This window comes from Eurosta solidaginis, chromosome 5 (assembly GCF_040869045.1).
Source record: "Eurosta solidaginis isolate ZX-2024a chromosome 5, ASM4086904v1, whole genome shotgun sequence".
Classification (NCBI taxonomy): domain Eukaryota; kingdom Metazoa; phylum Arthropoda; class Insecta; order Diptera; family Tephritidae; genus Eurosta; species Eurosta solidaginis.
In genome coordinates, this window is record NC_090323.1 from 145,523,257 (window position 1) to 145,544,372 (window position 21,116).

The 21,116-nt window shown below is 40.6% G+C and overlaps 1 protein-coding gene across 3 annotated transcripts in view; it reads left to right on the top strand.

Moving 5' to 3' along the window:
* The window catches only part of Tmep (Transmembrane endosomal protein), a 128,877-nt gene that overhangs the window by 95,347 nt on the left and 12,414 nt on the right, over positions 1 to 21,116 (top strand). For all 3 annotated transcript variants that reach the window (XM_067790948.1, XM_067790949.1, XM_067790950.1), the window contains 2 exons: positions 18,432 to 18,506; positions 18,585 to 18,669. In XM_067790948.1, coding sequence (XP_067647049.1) covers positions 18,432 to 18,506; positions 18,585 to 18,669 — 160 coding nt within the window. The remainder of the gene's footprint in view (positions 1 to 18,431; positions 18,507 to 18,584; positions 18,670 to 21,116) is intronic.

The window sequence follows — 21,116 nt, forward strand, 5'->3', positions numbered from 1 at the left end:
GAACACCTTTCTGCATTGGCGGCCTTCAGCCGCGTTTATAAAAAATTACCCTGGGTGGGTTCAACACCGGTTTGGAGGCGAATACTGTACCCGCGCAAAACACTTATGTTAAAAATTTGTTGTGGGTACGACAAAAGCTTCAAAATTACAACAACCACATGAAAATTTTAAATTTCTTTTGCAAATATCTTTTGCACGAGCTAAAGTTTTTGTTTTCCGGATTATTGTCGTCGAGGTCAATACGCATCTTTTGACACCTCTCTCGATATTTTTGGATGTATCTCGTATCACCAGTGTCCTGCTGTCGTATAAAATTACCAAAAGTATTTTGCAAGACCCCAATTTTGTCCTGAAATTCGCATAAAAACACCAATCGAATCTAATATAAAAGAAGTAAGACCTTCGTGAAAATTTTTGGTAACGTTTTACAACACGGTGCACCACCTAATTTTTATCAAAAAATATCAAAGGTGGCACCAAAAGGCGCGTCTCGACCTCCGTTTCAATAATCCGAAAGCAGAAATCAAAAGTTTTATTCCTGTCGAAAGTTATTTACAAAAAACCGTAAAATGACCCCGAGAGGGTTCGATATATGGTAGTTTTTTTGCACAGAAGACCTTTTTGCGTTGGCGGCCTTCGGCCGCGATTTAAAAAAATAACTGTGGGTGGGTCCGACACCGGTTTGGGGATCAAAACTAAATGCGTGCAGAACACCTTTCTGTATTAGTGTGTGTTTACAACAAAGCTGGCAAAAAACAACAACCACATGAAAATTTGGACCGATTTTTTGCTAATATCTTTTGACAAGAAAAAAAATTAAATTTTTGCTTCCGGATTCTGAGAACGGAGGTAGAGACGGGTCTTTTGATACCACCTTTGATAATTTTTGATAAAAATTAGGCGGTGCACCGTCTTGTAAAACATTACTTTTTGTACCATGTTACGAAATTTTTTTGTACCATGGATAGTAGAAAATATGATTTAATTGTATAGATGCTTCTGCGTGTGCCAGAATCTCCAAAACAACGTGCGTTGGTCAAACCAAAGTAAATAGTTACTTTATCTCTCAATTTTACACTTAACTTACCTAAAACATCGTCTAACATCATGCTGATATCTATCTCCTCCATTGCAATGTTTTTAAGTTATAAAATATAAATGAATTTTTTCACCTTTACCCACTTCCGCAATTAAAAATTCTTGTTTGGTTAGTAATTGGAAAGTAATATCGAAGCCATAAAGAAATTCGATACTTTCATTTGAACAACAGCTTTGTTCTTTTGCCAGCACGACGGTTACCCAAATACCCAAAAAGTGTTCTTTTTAAACGGTTTTATTTAGCTTGACAAGACAGGCTGGCTGGCACCTAGTTTGTAATTAAAATTTAAGTAACTTCCCGATAAGCTACAAGCTTGAAACTTGGAATATAGTTCAGAACCCGATGACAATGCAATAATAAGAAAAAAGCTCCGACAGGTGGCGCATGGATCGAAATATTTAAAAAAATCGTATTTGTGGTCCGATTTGGTTCTAATTTGGACCATATAATACATACATGAATAGAAAGCGACCTATGAAAAAAAGTCGACTCGTATCGTATTTATGGTCCGATTTGGCTTATATATAGAACACATAACACATACAAGAATAGATAGAGACCTATAAAAAAATCGCCGCTAGGTGGCGCAAAGATCGATATATTCAAAAAATCGTATTTGTGGTCCGATTTGGTTCATATATGGAACACATAATACATACATGAATAGAAAGCGACCTATGAAAAAAGTCGCCTCTAGGTGGCGCAAGGATCGATATATTCAAAAAAATCGTATTTATGGTTCGATTTGGCTCATATTTAGAACACATAATACATACAAGAATAGAAAGAGACCTATGAAAAAATCGCCGCTAGGTGGCGCAAGGATCAAGATATATACAAAAATCGAATTTGGGGTCCGATTTATTACATATTGTAACGAATATACTTGCAAATCCTCTTATTTGCAATCCTCTGCTAAGTTCGAACCACTAAACTGTTGAATAAATAACTCCAATTTGTAATAATGCAAAATGGCCTTTATTAAAGTACTTCACAATAACACTCAAACTGTGCAACGAATAGCTTGCTTAATAACCAAACTGATTGATAGCTCAAATGAAACTCTACTATTCAAAATAATACTGCTCTTCCTCGCTAGATAGCGTCTTAATCGAAACTGCTTGACAACTCAAATCAAACTGAATTCCAGCGCCTCTACAATTGCCGCCTTTTATACTCTTTGATTTCAACCTTCGCATCTTCTAGGCGCTTCCAGAATCTACTAGTCCAGCAGCTCTCAAACTTCTCAGCTATAACTACAATTGTACAATTTTATAGTTTTTCTCATTGCATACTTATAGCAGTATCTCAGATATATGCATGTGTTTGTGCATTGACTCTCCGCTGCTCGTATACGTACATGGTACATATGTGTAGACACAATTATTGTTTCGTTTATGTAGATACATAATGATTGATCTATGGATGTGAATTCACGTCACTGCTTAGCATCGGCTTAGAGACGATAGCATCGCTCAGTGCTGCTAACATTCGTTACACTGCCCTCCACCTAAAATCTCCCGATCTAACTGCTGCTAGCCTCTCCAAATGAACCACTTTCATTTTGGTTCGTGGTTTGCCAATGGTTTGTATGCGGTACACTACATCGTTGATCCGTTTTACAACTTTGTATGGGCCTTCCCAGTTACACTGCAATTTCGGGGACAAACCTTTTTTTCGTTGTGGGTTATATAGCAGCACCAAATCTCCTTCCTGAAACACTTCCGAATTAATTGCTTTATCGTACCTCGCTTTCATCTTGTCACTCATAATCTTTGTTCGTTGTCTTATCAGATCGTGTATTTCTCTCAGATCTTCTTCCAGAACACCAGTGGATTTCTTGATATTTCTCTCCGCATCGGCATCTATCCCAAACTTCAAATAAGCTGGCAGTCGAAAGTCATTGCCAAAAATTGATTTTGCAGGGGTTTGGCCCGTTGTCTCATGCACTGCTGATCGGTAAGCCATCAAGAATAATGGTATGCGGGTATCCCACTCCTTATGGTACTTGTCTACTACTTTCCTTAAATGCTCCTCCAAGGTTCTATTGAAACGTTCCACCATACCATCGGACTGAGGATGCAAGGCAGTTGTCCGTGTTTTTCGAATGCCCAATGATTTACACATTTCTTGGAACACAGCTGATTCAAAATTCCTGCCTTGGTCAGAATGTAACTCCATTGGTACACCATACCTTGCACCATACCATACCTACTGTTCCTGCTTCTTGATTTGGGATTGGGTATACCTCTGGCTATTTACTGAAATAATCCATAACCACCAGTACGTACTTGTTTTCGCTGTTGCTAGTAGGAAATGGACCTGCGACATCCATAGCGATCCTTTCAAATGGTGCACCTGAAATATACTGCTTCATCTGGCCATGACTTCGTGTTTTGGGCCCTTTCGCTCTGTTGCATACCTCGCAGTTGGCAATCCACTCGGTGACCGACTGACGGCAACCAACCCAATAGAATCTCTGCTTAATTTTCTCGAGCGTCTTCGTGATTCCAAGATGACCTCCACTTGGACCATTATGCAGCTCGTTGAGCACGTCAGGAATCCTCTTTCTGGGAACAACTATCAGTTTCTTCTTGCATTTACCATCCTCACTTTCCCATACTCGATGATGGCAACCGGATAGCAATTCTAAACTGTTCCACTGTGCCCAATATGACTTCGCAATGGGACTCTGTGCTGACATCTCTTCTCTGTTTGGTCTTTCGTTTCGTTCGAGCCCTTGCATAACACGTGATAGATCTGTATCTTCTAGCTGGCACTTTCTTAGCTGTTCCTTGTCCCATTCATCTGTACATGTTATAGTCATTAGCCGGACATCTATAATGCCTTCTTTAGCCTCGGCCTTTGAACAGTGCTTGCATTCCAAACTACATGGTCTTCGTGACATTGCATCAGCATTTCCATGGGTGCTACCTTTTCGATGCTCAATGGAAAAGTCATAGCTTTGTAGTCGCTCGATCCACCGTGCCAATTGTCCTTCCGGATTACGGAACTGTAGAAGCCATTTCAACGCTGGGTGATCTGTCCTGACGCGGAATCGCTGGCCGTAGAGGTATTTGTGGAAATGTTTAATGCACTCTACCAATGCCAACAGCTCTCTCCGTGTAACGCAATAGTTCCTCTCTGGTTTTCCAACTGAACGGCTGTAATATGCAACTACCTTCTCCTGTCCATCGACCAGTTGTGATAAAACGCCTCCTATAGCATATCCGCTCGCATCTGTATCTAGAATAAACGTTGCTCCTGGAATCGGATATGCCAACATTGGGGCAGTGCACAAACGCTCTTTCAATGTTTGGAAAGCTACTTCTTGCTCCTTCTTCCATTCAAAAGCTTTATTTTTCCTTGTTAGCTCGTGGAGACTATGGGCTACGCTGGCAAAATTTGGTACAAATCGGCGGTAATATGTGCACAGCCCAAGGAAACTTCTCAATTCATGCAGATTCTGTGGTCTTGGCCAATCCTTTACTGCCTCTATCTTTTCATTCGCTGTACGCATACCTTCTGTCGTTACCTTGTGACCCAAATAATTTACTTCCTTTTTAAACAGCGCACACTTTTTGGGACTTCAGACCAGCGCCAGCTATTCTCTGGAAAACTTCATCTAAGTTTTTAAGATGTTCATCAAAGTTCTTGCCCAATACGATGATGTCGTCCGGTACACCAAGCATGTTTTCCAATGTAGTCCTTTCAATACCTGATCCATAAGTCTCTCGAAAGTAGCTGGTGCTTTACATAGTCCAAAGGGCATTACTGTAAATTGCCAAAGACCATCTCCGACGCTGAAGGCTGTTTTCTCTTTGTCTTCCTCCTTCACCTCCACTTGCCAGTACCCGCTTTTCAAGTCCAGTGTGGAAAACCATTTCGTACCAGAGAGCGAGTCCAGAGTGTCGTCAATTCTTGGCAATGGGTAGCTATCCTTTTTCGTAACGTCATTCAACTTCCGGTAGTCCATGCAAAACCTCATTTTTCCATCCTTCTTCTTTACAAGTACTACCGGTGAGCTCCATGGGCTAGCTGATGGTTCGATAACGCCGCTGTCGCTCATTTCTTGTATGATTTGACTCACAACTTCCCGCTTCGCCAGTGGAACACTACGTGGAGCTTGAAGGATCGTCCTCGCATCTCCAGTGTCAATTTGACGTTTCAAAACGTTGGTGCGGCCTGGTTTGGAACCATCCTGGTCAAATATGTTCGCGTATTTTAGGATCAGTTGTTTTGCCTTACTTTGATAGGCTTCCTCTAGCCCTTGCGTCCATGCCGTGATGTCGTTTGAAAGATCAGTATTACTAGATGAAACGTGTTCCTGGAGCTGTTCACAGTTAATAACTACTTCGGCCTCTTGGCATCTTCCCAAAACAGTTCCTTTGGTCAAATTGAATGGTGACTTGAACTCACCGGAATACGTCCATCTTGTTTTGTCATAGCCAGGGTTTTTCCTACAAGTATGTTCAGTGCTGATTTACTTGCTGCTTCGACAACCCACAATTTGTTTGTCCCACAATCTCCATCAACCTTTGCCCAGATGACTGCTTCTGATTTTGGTGGTATTTGCTGACTCTCTTCCACCAGCACTCGTTTACTGCTGTAGCCTCTCTCGTAGCCGAAATTAAGTGGCACATCCATGTTCTTATATCGCATCGTCTTGCTTTGCATGTCGATCTTGATTCCCTGGTCGATTAAGAAGTCCACTCCAATTATGATTTCATCAACAATCTCTGCCACTCTAAAATTGTGTACTACCGTGACATTCCCAATTGCGACTTCAATGATACTTCTCCTAGAACCGTGCTGTCTTCTCCAGTGGCTGTACGCAATCTTGTTCCATGCAATGGTCTTATCTTCTTGTTGACTAAATCCGCTCGAATTATCGAATGAGATGCACCCGTATCTACAGTCAGTAAACGTTCCTTTCCATCCACATGTCCTCCGACAGTAAGATTGTTTGACCCTTTTCCAATTTGTGAGATAGAGATTATGGGGCATTCAATTGAGGGAGCCAGCTGTCGCCCCTTGCGGCTGACTCGCTTTTTTAACGATTGAGTGGACTTGGAGATTTGCTCATCTCCTTCAGCTCTGCGTTTACGGCCACCCACATTGTTGGAGCTATTGGGACCGCTGCTGCAATGTCGTGCAATATGACCTGGGTTGCCGCACTTGAAACATTTAATAAATCCGGCATTTTTCTGTTGTGATCCCTTCAGTGCTTCCAAAATTGTGTCTACCCAATCTGGTCTTTCCACTTCCACACGATGAGCTTTGTATGCTGGTTTACTCAATAGTGAGGCCGTTTCCTGAGTCAATGCATGTGATACCGTTTCAGCAAATGTCAGCTTTGGGTTTGCGTATGTAGCTCGCTTCGTTTCCACGTCCCGCCATTTATAAAACTCTGAATTTTTACCCTCTCGGTGTATTCCACGGGTGCGTCCGCAGTTGCGAGAGGAGCCAACCTTTCAACATCCGAGGCAAACTGCTGCAAAGTCTCATTAGCTCTTTGGTGACGGTTTTGCAACTCAATTTGGAATATCTGTTTCCTATGCTCGCTTCCATAACGTCTCTCGACAGCGGCCATCAATGCTTCATAGTTGTTCCGCTGTCCTTCGGGAATCGTCTGTAGGATTTCGGCTGCTGGCCCTTTCAATGCCACGAACAGAACTGCAACTTTATCTTCAGCATTCCAGTTGTTCACTGCCGACGTCTTCTCAAATTGGAGCTTAAATACCTGGAATGGAACAGAACCATCAAACGTTGGGGATTTTACCTTCAGAGTAGACGTTGAAGTGATTGGACGGTTCAATTGTAACTCCTCAATCCGATCTTTCGAAGCATCCATCTCGGCATCCACTTTATTTTGTCTTTCACTAACAGCCTCCAGCTGCGCTTCCCAAGGCAGTCGGTTCTATGTACCGGAGCGACTCGGGATTTTTCCTGACCAAGGACTGTCATTTCAGTGTGACCCCATTTAATTTGTTTCGTCCCTCCAACAAATTGTCATCCTCCCAGCAGCTCCTTGCAGCAGGACTGCTACATATTCTCTTACTCCGGGAAGGTATCGAACCCAATCCGGGTCCGTCTCCTCACCCCGGTCCTGAGAAATGGTTTTGCTGCATTTGCCAGAAAAGAATCTTTTTAGGACGGTCATACTCTGTTCAGTGTGTCTCGTGCAAGGGATGGTTGCATCGGACAGGTTGTTCTGGGCTTGATCCCAAAACCCGACGTCCACGTAACTTTTATAAATCTTTTGTGGCTCCTTGCTGCTCACGCCCAAGGGCGTCCCGTAGTCTACGCCTAAGCGTATCCCCACTACCTTCCAGCAGCTTCGCTGCTCAGCAAGCCACAACAAGTACCCGCTGCTGCTCGCGCCCCACGGCGCCAACAACTCAAACAGCTGATACCACTCATAACTACTACCTTCGTAGTAGAGCTGGTAGCAATGCTGAGCATCAGCCCCTGCCCCCGTCTTCTTCTCCTCCCCTCTTTTCTGGCAGCAATCGTGCAGGTCAGGGAAACAGACTCTTAGTCCCTGCCTCCGTTTGCACCGTCTGCCAGCACAGAATATATAGGTTTGCGACATCCGCTCAATGCAGCTCCTGCCTTGGGTGGTGCCACTTTCCTAGATGTTCTGGTCTCCGCGACGGCAACCCCTCGACGGATTTCATCGCGCCATGTTGCCAGGTCGCAAACCCAAATCATCCGGGTACCCCAATGCTTGCCCAAGGGCGCCCAGTCCCAAGGCCACAAAAGCAATTGCGTCCTGGCCTTCCACAACCTAGGCGTAGTCACCCCTCACTTACCCCTAGAGTGGCGGCGTCACCCCTCATGCACTTCAGAATTCTGCAGTTCAACTGTAATGGACTAACTGGGAAGATTACGGAGATAGTCGATTTCATGAAGCGGCACAACATCCGCATTGCTGCGATTCAAGAGACTAAACTCACAGCAAGATCTGCATTGCAGACCTGCTCTGGTTATAATGTCCACAGGAAAGACCGCGAGAGCGGAAATGGAGGCGGCCTCGCGTTTATTATACACCACTCTGTGCAATATCATATATTTGATCCTGGTATCGACCGCAGTGACAATGTCTTAGAACGTCAAGGCCTATCTGTCCGGTCAGGCGATGCAAATCTAGAAATCATCAACATCTACATCCCTCCTGTCACCTGTTGCCCCTGTGGATACCGCCCTAATATCGAGGCCTTACTCACTGGCAACAATCGCATTATCTTAGGCGATTTCAATGCCCATCACGACCTATGGCATTCAAACTTGCGGGCGGACGGTAGGGGTGAGATGTTGGCGGATCAAATAGACGAAACGACGTTCTGCACAATTAACGGAGACGCCCCCACACGTATGGTAGGAAGCTGTCATAGCTCGCCAGATATCTCAATCGTGAGCGCAGAACTCGTAAACTGCGTCAACTGGCAGCCGATGGTAACATTGGCATCCGACCACCTGCCCATACTTATTTCGTTCGAGCGTACCGCCGACTTCATCGTCACCGAAAAACGCACTTTCATAAACTTCAAAAAAGGAAAGTGGGAAGAATATAAATCTGCAACAGACAGCAGCTTTGCTGCCCTCCCTATCCCGACTGATGCCCGCCAAGGGGAGCGTGCCTTCCGTAAGGTCATTGAATCCGCCTCGGCACATTTCATTCCCGCCGGGAGAATTCCCGAAATCCGGCCCCACTTCCCGGCGGAGGCCGCGAGCTTAGCGAGGGAACGCGACCTTATAAGACAGCTTGATCCAGGCGACCCCCAAATAAGGGATATAAACCAACGCATCAGATTGCTTGTGGACGAACACAAGCGGGCGAAATGGGAAGAGCACCTAAGAGGTTGTAACCTCTCTACCGGTGTAGGTAAACTTTGGTCCACCGTAAAGTCCCTATCGAATCCGACTAAGCACAAAGACAAAGTTTCCATCGCCTTTGGCGATAAGGTGCTGTCGGATGCGAAAAAATGCGCGAGCGCTTTCTGCCGACAATATATAATGCATCCTACGGTCGACAAAGATAGACGGAGAGCCAATAGACGTGCACATAAACACAAACTCAGCGCGTCACCAATTACCATCACCGCTAGAGAGGTTGAGGACGCCATTGGTCGCGCTAAACCATCCAAAGCAGTGGGCCCAGACGGCATAGCCATGCCGATGCTTAAAAACCTAGGGAAAGAGGGTTTCAAATATTTAGCGCATGTCTTCAACCTGTCTCTTTCCACCTTTGTCATACCCGAGAAATGGAAAATGGCCAAGGTGGTCCCGCTACTAAAGCCTGGGAAACCAGCTAACGTAGGTGAGTCATATCGTCCGATATCTCTCCTATCGCCAGTGGCAAAGACGCTTGAAGCCATTTTGCTCCCTCATTTCCAAGCACATTTGCAGCGAGCCCCTCATCAGCATGGCTTCAGAAAACTCCATAGCACTACCTCCGCGCTAAATGTCATTAGCACCCAGATAAATTGCGGTTTGAATCAATATCCCCACCATAGAACAGTACTCGTAGCGTTAGACCTATCAAAAGCTTTTGAAACATCAAAACAAAGGAGAATTAAACAAGGGGTGCCACAGGGTGGTGTCCTATCCCCGCGTTTGTTTAATTTCTACATATCTAAGCTACCTTCACCACCGGAAGGAGTCACAATCGTTTCCTACGCCGATGACTGCACAATAATGGCCACAGGCCCAGGCCCAAAGATCGATGAGCTATGCAATAAAATAAACGGCTATCTCCCTGATCTCTCCAGTTTTTTCGCCTCGCGAAACCTGTCATTGTCACCGACTAAATCTTCCGCGACCTTATTTACAACATGGACGCCCCAAATGTCGACCATATTGAACATCCACGTCGATGGCACTACGCTACCGACTGTCCTACACCCCAAAATCTTGGGTGTGACGTTTGATCAGGATCTACATTTTGGTGCGCACGCAACCGCAATTGTTCCAAGAATTCAGAGCCGTAATAAAATCCTCAAATCCCTTGCTGGCAGTACCTGGGGAAAAGATAAAGAAACGCTCTTGACCACATACAAAGCAATTAGCCAGCCGATTACGTGCTACGCGTCACCCATATGGTCGCCACGCCTAAAAACCACCCACTGGAAGAAACTACAGGCCTGCCAAAATACTGCTCTCAGAATCGCCACGGGTTGTCTTCTTATGTCCCCAGAACACCATCTGCATAATGAGGCGAGAATACTCCCCATCAGGGAGAGAAATGAGATGCTGACCAAACAGTTTCTGTTGAATACCCAGAAACCTGGGCATCCCAACAGACATCTGATTGACGAACCAGCACCGCCTAGGGGCCTAAGGAGTCATCTCCGTAAGCATTTTGAGGAAATACGGCACCTGAGAACCCAGCCGTATGAAGCGGAAAAACACAAGCAGGTCCTTGGTGAACTCCATAGACAGGCGTCGGACCTTTATGTCGGGAATTGCCCGGTGAATCCAGTACTTGAAGAAAAATATCCAGAACTCGCAGAAGAGGAACGCATACTCCCCAGGGAAACGCGTGTCACTCTTGCTCAACTTCGTTCTGGATACTGTAACAGGTTAAACTCTTACCTATCCAGAATCAACCCCGACATACAAAATGTATGCCCTGCTTGCAATGTGTCCCCACATGACACCAACCATCTCTTTAATTGTAATGTGGAACCAACGCCTCTAACACCCCTTTCCTTATGGTCCACCCCTGTTGAAACGGCAAGTTTCCTTGGACTCCCGTTAGAGGATATTGATGACAATTTGTGATCGGTCGCGGCTATTAGGTGGGGCGAGCATTGCTACAACAACAACAACAACAACAACAACAACAGCTGCGATGAGAATTTTGTTTAATGTGCCTCCAGCTTTGTTGAGATACGCTCTTCTTGTGCTTCGAGCTGTAATATTATGCGTGCCTCTTGTTCTGCAATTTGTGACGCCATGTGTGTTTTCTGTTCTTCCAATTGTGTTTCCATCTTGGATGTTATACGGTTCTCCTGCGATTCCATCTGTGATGACATATACGTTTTCTGTTCTTGTAGTTGAGATGCCAGTTGAGATGTTATATCTGTTTTTTGCGATTCCAGTTGAGAAACCACTGTCGATGTTTGAGCAGATATTGCAGCCAAAATCATGTTAAAGTCTGTGCTCGTAACTGTCTGCGTAACTGTCTCTTCCATTTTTGTTGTTTCCTCGCCTTCAAGATGAAAGTCATACTCTTCCACGTCAATTCCTTCTTATTCTATTGCCTCTCGTAGTCGTGCCTGAAGTTCGAGTTTAATGCCGGTTGTATTCAATCCACGGCTCTCCAACTCCTTCTTCAGTTGCTGGATCTTCAATTCACTGAACTTTACCATGTCCTTGTTGCCCTCTGGAATTTATTCAACAATTCCTCTTCTGACACCAATTGTAACGAATTTACTTGCAAATCCTCTTATTTGCAATCCTCTGCTAAGCTCGAATCACTAAACTGTTGAATAAATAACTCCCATTTGTAATAATTCAAAATGGCCTTTATTAAAGTACTTCACAATAACACTCAAACTGTGCAACGAATAGCTTGCTTAATAACCAAACTGATTGATAACTAAAATGGAACTCTACTATTCAAAATAATACTGCTCTTGCTCGCTAGATAGCGTCTTAGTCGAAACTGCTTGACAACTCAAATCAAACTGAATTCCAGCGCCTCTACAATTGCCGCCTTTTATACTCTTTGATTTCAACCTTCGCATCTTCTAGGCGCTTCCAGAATCTACTAGTCCAGCAGCTCACAAACTTCTCAGCTGTAACTACAATTGCACAATTTTATAGTTTTTCTCATTGCATACTTATAGGAGTATCTCAGATATATGCATGTGTTTGTGCATTGACTCTCCACTGCTCGAATACGTAAATGGTACATATGTGTAGACGCAATTATTGTTTCGTTTATGTAGATACATAATGATTGATCTATGGATGTGAATTCACGTCACTGCTTAGCATCGGCTTAGAGACGATAGCATCGCTCAGTGCTGCTAACATTCGTTACAATATGAAAAAATCGCCGCCAAGTGGCGCAAGGATTGAGATATTAAAAATTCTCGTATTTGGGGTCCGATTATATTTGGAACAAATATTACATACAGTCCCGTAGAAGTGACATCAAAATACTTTGGAGTTCGAGGAGAGTCAAGCATATGTGGCGCAGAGTCGAGTAAAGCCTTTGAAAGGATTATGTATTGAGGACAAAGATTGTAACGAATTGTCAGGAAAGAGTCCTTGTAATAATGAGTCACTAAATGAACTAAATGAGAAATAATAGGCAATTAAATAAAGACTAAAAACTTGAAAATAAAATGATAAAAAAAATTTAAAGTTAAGCGGTTTTATTGGAAACAATATTTACATTAATAAAAATACTAAAAGCTGGAAAATAATTACGTAGGTCCTAGATACTAGTCATCACACTCACCAATCTAGGGCGTTGGTCAGAACCGAAATCGTTGGAGGCATCAAATTTCTATTGATAATAATATATAAGACCAACTGAAACTTATCAGGTTATGCTACGCGTCACATTTTTAAAAGTTATTTACAAAAAACTGCAAAATGACTCAGAGAGGGTCCCATATATGGGGCCGATCCATAGTTTTTTTTGAGAGGCTTCGGCCGCGATTTAAAAAAATAACCCTGGGTGGGTCCAGCACCGGTTTTGAGATCAAAACTAAATGCGCGCAGAACACCTTTTTACTTTAGTGTGTGTGTGTGTACAACAAAGCTGGCAAAAAACAACCACATGAAAATTTGGGCCGATTCTTTGCTAATATCTTTTGACAGATATAAAAATTAAAATTCTAAAAAGGGAGGTCGAGGCGCGTCTTTTGGTACCACCTTTGATGATTTGATAAAAATTAGGTGGTGCACCGTCTTGTTAAACGTTACCAAATTTTTTTGTACCATGGATAGTAGAAAGCATGATATAATTGTATGGATGTTTCTGCGTGTACCAGAATCTCCAAAACAACGTACGTTGGTCAAACCAAAGTAAATAGTTATTTTATCTCTCAATTTTACACTTAACTTACCTAAAACATCGTCTAACATCATGCTGATATCTATCTCCTCCATTGCAATGTTTTTAAGTTATAAAATATAAATGAATTTTTTCACCTTTACCCACTTCCGCAATTAAAAATTCCCGTTTGGTTAGTAATTGGAAAATAATATCGAAGCCATAAAGAAATTCTATACTTTCATTTGAACAACAGCTTTGTTCTTTTGTCAGCCCGACGGTCACCCAAATACCCAAAAAGTGTTATTTTCAAACGGTTTTATTTAGCTTGACTTGACAGGCTGGCTGGCACGACATTTTTAATTGAAATTTAAGTAACTTTCCGATAAGCTACAAGTTTGAAACTTGGAATGTAGTTCAGAACCCGAACCAGGTTAAGTATAAAAAAGCTTGTTCCCAAAGATTGGTATAAGCACTACCCAGGATGAATGTTAATTCTGTCTTGATATGCAAAACTTCAAATTTAATAAATACGAAAATATTTCCATAAGTGACGTAAATTGAAATTATTGGCAATTGTCGATTTCAACCAATTTTGCAAATTTTTCGAATTCTCCAGATATTAGGATTACTATATAAATACTCTCATAAAGATGAGCTCGATGATTGGATTTTTAAGTAATCTATCAGAAACAACTTAACTAAATATTTTATATAATTCTAATACTGGCCAGATTTGATAGTTTAGCGTTGCTTCGCATGTCAAGGTGCCTCTGTCTTAAATTTTTCTTATGGAGTATAATCCAGCCAACTGTAATCGAAACGAAATTTTTGTGCGAGCTCTGAAAGGTCAAACAAGGGCCAGGTGCTAAATAGGATAAAAGGATAAGTTTTGACAGACTGAAGGAAAACTCTGACATTTATCGTGGTCAATTGGGGCGTCATAATTTTCACTAGCCTATGGGGCCAGGTAAAATTTTGACAACTGGTCATGTGTAATCACACATACATTGTTTCGCAGAAATATAAATAATGGAAACAACAAAGTATAAATGGGTGAAAAGAAAAACGAAAGCGAAAGCCATGAGAACACAATTGGATGTATTGAAAAATATAGCCATTGCTCGTGTTTTTGATTTGTAAAATGTGAGAATTTTTCCTTGTAATTTCTCACAAACTACAATTTGAGTACAACGGCTGTGTACCAATAAGTTACATTTTACTCTATGAAAAAATGTGGTGTACAAACTTTCTATTTGGTGAAAAATTTCTGATTGAGCTACGCCAAATAATATGTGAAATTTTCTACAATATTCACCTGTTTGATTTTTTGTTACATGTTTTATGCGCACTTTTTTTCCAGGTTTTTCTTTTCACGTGTTTTCCTTTTTGTAGGTGTCAAAATTTTACCAAGCCTCATAAGCTAATGATAATTCTGACCTTCCAATTCTCTGTCAAAGTTTCAGTTTTTAATGCATTTGGCACTGTGCACCTCATTTGTCATCTGAGCAAAAAGTTGCTGATTAGCACACAGCCAAAGCCACATTTTTTAATAACTGATTTAGCCCAAAAGTACCCAAAGACCAAAAGAACCCTAAGGAACACTCTCAAAAGATTGACTGCACAAATATATCGATTTATCGAAAATATTAACTATTCGCTACGGGTACTGCTACAGGCTCAATATTATTGAAGGTACTTATTTGAATGCAAAACGTTCAATATTTTTACATAAGCAATTTAGTATATGGCGTCGCTTTGATGCAAACCTTTTTCTACAAGTATTTTTCTTCGAGCGGAATAAAATTAATCAATTCTTATTATGCAAAATTGTTAAATGATGTTATTTGGGATTTAGACAAAATATTCCTTTTGCGTTATCTAATATTGAGACTAGCCTCTCAACCGGTTTTGGAAATTTTGCTTAAAGATAATGCTGCGTAGTCATAGTCATAGTAAAATAGGTCTTAAATTCAGTTGCAGCATTTTTGAAAGATAGCTCATAGGAAATTTTGTCAAAAATCCGTAACTAAATTTGACTATGCGCCAATAAAAATATGAAACCTTTAAAATTTTTCGATTTCACACATGACATGAAATACCATTTTTTGTGTTTGTTAGAGGCAATATCTATAAAGATATTTAGGAATAACTAAATATTATTGCTGATGTACATGATATGCAACTTTTCCGTAAATTATGTTAAAAATTCTTAACTGTAGTAAAACGGGCATTCAACATATTCAGAAAGTCAATTCAGATTTCGTACTAATAGTAATGATTTTAAGTTTTAGACCTAAAAATTAAGTTTGGTTAGGTTGGGTAGCAGCTCTCAAATTAAAGGTCAGCTGACTTGAACACATATTTCGGTCTATTTCGATTGAGTTTCATCCAATCTACTGAGGTGGCCGTTTACTGCACCTATCAGCCCAGAAGTCATTAAAATCCAAATCTAGTTTCAAATCATGGTTAAATAGAATGCGAAAGTCATAGTTTAGTGCGGATTTTTATACTCAGTTGAGCAGAGCTCACAGAGTATATTAAGTTTGATTGGATAACGGTTGGTTGTACATATATAAAGGAATCGAGATAGATATAGACTTCCATATATCAAAATAATCAGGATCGAAAAAAAATTTGATTGAGCCATGTCCGTCCGTCCGTCCGTCCGTCCGTCCGTTAACACGATAACTTGAGTAAATTTTGAGGTATCTTGATGAAATTTGATATGTAGGTTCCTGAGTACTCATCTCAGATCGCTATTTAAAATGAACGATATCGGACTATAACCACGCCCACTTTTTCCATATCGAAAATTTCGAAAAACCGAAAAAGTGCGATAATTCATTACAAAAGACCGATAAAGCGACGAGACTTGGTAGATGAGTTGAACTTATGACGCAAAATAGAAAATTATTAAAATTTTGGACAATGGGCGTGGCACCGCCCACTTTTAAAAGAAGGTAATTTAAAACTTTTGCAAGCTGTAATTTGGCAGTCGTTGAAGATATCATGATGAAATTTGGCAGGAACGTTACTCTTATTACTATATATACGCTTAATAAAAATTAGCAAAAACGGAGAAGGACCACGCCCACTTTAAAAAAAAAATTTTTTTAAAGTAAAATTTTAACAAAAAATTTAATATCTTTACAGTATATAAGTAAATTGTGTCAAGATTCAACTCCAGTAATGATATGGTGCAACAAAATACAAAAATAAAAGAAAATTTAAAAATGGGCGTGGCTCCGCCCTTTTTCATTTAATTTGTCTAGGATACTTTTAAGGCCATAAGTCGAACAAAAATTAACCAATCCTTTTGAAATTTGGTAGGGGCATAGATTTTATGGCGTTAACTGTTTTCTGTGAAAATGGGCGAAATCGGTTGATGTCACGCCCAGTTTTTATACACAGTCGTCCGTCTGTCCTTCCGCATGGCCGTTAACACGATAACTTGAGCAAAAATCGATATATCTTTACTAAACTCAGTTCACGTACTTATCTGAACCCACTTTATCTTGGTATGAAAAATGAACGAAATCCGACTATGACCACGCCCACTTTTTCGATATCCAAAATTACGAAAAATGAAAAAAATGCCATAATTCTATACCAAATATGAAAAAAGAGATGAAACATGGTAATTGGATTGGTTTATTGACGCAAAATATAACTTTAGAAAAAACTTTGTAAAATGGGTGTGACACCTACCATATTAAGTAGAAGAAAATGAAAAAGTTCTGCAGGGCGAAATCAAACGCCCTTGGAATCTTGGCAGGAATACTGTTCGTGGTATTACATATATAAATAAATTAGCGGTACCCGACAGATGATGTTCTGGGTCACCCTGGTCCACATTTTGGTCGATATCTCGAAAACGCCTTCACATATACAACTAAGGGCCACTCCCTTTCAAAACCCTCATTAATACCTTTAATTTGATACCCATATCGTACAAACATTCTAGAGTCACCCCTGGTCCACCTTTATGGCGATATCCTGAAATGGTGTCCACCATGGCCCACTCCCTTTTAAAATACTCTTTAATACCTTCCATTTGAAACCCATGTCATACAAACACATTCCAGGGTTACCTTAGGTTAATTTTGCTAAATGGTGATTTTCCCTTATTTTGTCTCCAAAGCTCTCAGCTGAGTATGTAATGTTCGGTTACACCCGAACTTAGCTTTCCTTACTTGTTTTTGTATTAAAGCGCAGTGAAAATCTGAAAGTAAGCCGCGAAATGTAAAGATGTATTGAAGCCCGTTTTGTGTGTGTGTAAATTAGCAAAGCGAAATTTATGATCATTGGCGCGTGGTAAATGTAGGTTTTTTCTTTTCTATTATTTGTTAGTTTTCGTATTAGTTTGTATACATATATGTAAGTACATGTTTGTATGCATGTTTGTAACAACGTGATCGTTATTAATCATATCACAGTGATGGTTTGTTTGTTTTATACAAATGCTATTTTCGGAAACTGTTTAGGTAAAATAATGATGGCAATTGCTGAATGTTATAAGTTGTTTATCTACTGACCTGGCAGCAGTTCAATATGGCGACGCATATGATAGAAAGAGATAAAAGATTAAATCACGATAGTCACTTTAAAAATCAGGTGATCCACTCTGTTTGTAATTTTTACGGATTTCGAATATTTTGGAGATCTGGTTGATGCAAATTTATTACCAACTCTTAAGCTCCTCGCACTGATGCCGTTTTGCCTCACGTTTTTTCTAAGCAGCTGTCTATCTTCCATTTGCGCGTCATGTTAACTACAAAAGTCGGATCGCAACCTTGTATGTCTTTTCTAGTTTTTCATTATTTTCTTTTTATGGGCACGGCAGTAGACAACGCAGACCGCCTTTTGTAATTTGCTTTGTCCTGTCTATCGTGTCACCTTAGCTGTGGCAGTGCCAACCTGTTCCTTCACCAGTATATCAACCAGCCTGCCTGTACCCTTTCGTCCAAGAGTCGGGACATTTCAGGTACATGTACTCAATTCATGGACCTTAAATTGTTTGCAGTGGACATCATCCGGAAAGTTTGTTAGTTTTTTGTTGATTGTAGCGGTTTGTATGTGGCGGGTCCGAAGCTCAGCGCATTACCTGGGTACGGAATTTGAATTTTAGTAGCCTTTTTCTATACCCATTTTTTGTCGCGGGCATGTTCCAAGCCCCAAAACCTGAGGGATGTGGTTATTATTTTAATTGCCGTAGTAATAGGTGCCAAATTTTTATATAGTGACTGCCACGATTCGTTTTATTTGTTTATTTTTTTCTTATATCTAATTCATATGTTTGCTTTTTTCTTTCAGGTTTACGCGCGCAGCTGTATTGCTGATGGCCAAGGTCGCTCTGTAACAATGCAGTCAATTTCAAGCAGTCTTAAAGTATAATAGACAAATTTGATGCAGTTTAACCACTGAACTATGAAACAATCCACTAAATTATCTTCTTTCTTTTCTTAGGAAACAATGAACCCCAAGGATATTATGACCGATGCTATACACAATTTCCATCCACAATATCAACAGTATACGCAATATAGTTCTGGTAAATAATTGTTTTTTTAATTATATACAACTAGTTTGAATGTATAGCTGTGGCGTCATGTGATAAACACCTTAGTTGACTTGAGATAGTATATTTTTATAACAAAGCTAGATGTTGTTCATTTGGTGTCGTTACCAATCATATTTTTATGGACTAACATAAAAATGATATTGTTCTAAGTTGTTAAATTCTTTCCAAGCCGATATATATATGTGGTTGTCGCTTTTAACTACAGTTATGCTTTTGCGTGCTTTTGTTATTTTGGAATATTTTGCATGCGTTACGCTTTTAATGTTATTGTACTATACGTTATTGTAATATGTCTTTTACTAACACTTTCCTGTTAAACCTGCTGTTACTGTCTTATTTCGATTGTATGTTGAGTGAATATCAGCCTATCTCGACTGCCGCATCCACAACGCCTTATTTTAGAGTTTGTTTTAAAAACGCCCTATCTGAGCATAAATTCAAGACGTTTTGACATAAGCTGGGCGTATACGAAACGAATTCTGAGGTATTGCGTTCTTTAACCAAATTTGGAGATAGGGCGTTTTTGAAACTTATTTTGAAGACGGGCGTTATTTAAACGTTTTCTGGAAAAGGCGTTTTCGAAACGGCATCCAAGATAGGGTGATATTCACTCAGTAATTTATTTTAATTGTAGAAATAACTGCTTTTTTAATAACACTTTAAAAACAAAACCAATCACAATTCTCCCATTTCTGAATACTTTATGATATCGTTAGTAAATAGTGTTTAGGAGTTGGGTATTCAACATTTCTAGAGTTGTTTCAGCGTTATCCTATCCTTTTCACTTGTAGTCAATATATTTTTAGATACGCACATTCGAATTAAACCCAATAATTACTTTTAATTATAAAGGGTGGTACATATAATTGTATTGTTTTTATACCCAGTTGTGTTTGTATACAGGGTTTTTTAACTTGAATCATATTTTGATTGCCACTCCGTACTATCCTTCTGTCTGTCCGTTAACGCGAATGCTTGGCAAAAATGGTGATATCTTTATTGAATTTTATACACTGGCTAACCAGGATCCAAAATAGATTGGTATTGGATATCAAGCCCACTTTACCGACATCGAAATTTCGAAAAATGGAAGAAATATGATAATTCATTAAAAAAGTCTGATGCGTAGACTTTACAACACAGAATAGCAATTTAATACAATTTTTAAAACGGCCATTACACCACCCACATTCAAAGAAAAAACTTAAAAATTTTCAAAACCGAAAATCAAAATGCCATAGAAATATGATTAAATTTGGCAGGGGTATTTTCATGTTGTTGTTGTTGTAGCAGTGCTTCGCCTCATCCAATAGGCGTGACCGATCACAAATTGTTATCAATATCCTCTGATGGGAGTCCAAGGAAGTTTCAACAGGGGTGGACCATAGTGTGATGGTTGTTGTCATGTCAATCTGGGCTAATGAATAAATACTATTACATAGGCAGCATATAATGTAAAATCTGGCAACAGCGTGGATTCGCCCCTCTTTTAGTTAAACTTTCTCCAATGATTTAACGCCAAAAGTCCACAAAATTTTACTTATAATAACGAAGTTTGATAGAAAACTTGTTAAATGAGAAATTCTGTGCTAAAGCACGTGTCTTCAACCTGTCCCTTTCCACCTTTGTCATTCCCGAAAAATGGAAAATGGCCAAGCTGGTCCCGCTACTAAAGCCTGGGAAACCAGCTAACATAGGAGATTCATATCGCCCGATATCTCTCCTATCGCCATTAGCCAAGATACTTTAAGCCATTTTGCTCCCCTATTTCAAAGCAAATTTGCAACTAGCCTGTCATCAGCATGGCTTCAGAAAACTCCATAGCACCACCAACGCGCTAAATGCCATTAACACCCCGATAAATTGCGGTTTAAATCAAAACCTCCACCATAGAACAGTACTCGTAGCGCTAGACCTATCAAAAGCTTTTGATACGGTCAACCGTGGCACGTTACTGCAAGCCCTGGAAGGGTCTACCCTTCCCCCAAGTGTTAAAGGGTGGATCGCTAATTATCTGGGTGGTCGGCAGGCATCGGTGCAATTTAGAAACGGAACATCAAAACCAAGAAGAATTAAACAAGGGGTGCCACAGGGTGGTGTCCTATCCCAACTTTTGTTTAACTTCTACATATCAAAGCTACCTTTGCCACCAGAAGGAGTTACTATCGTTTCCTACGCCGATGACTGCCACAGGCCCAGGCCCACAGATCGATGAGCTTTGCAACAAAATAAACGGCTACCTCTCTGATCTCTCCAGTTTTTTCACCTCGCGAAACCTGACATTATCACCGACTAAATCATCGGCGACCTTATTTACAACATGGACGTCCCAAATGTCGACCATTTTGAACATTACGTCAATGGCACTATGCTACCGACTGTCTTACACCCCAAAATCGTGGGTGTGACGTTTGATC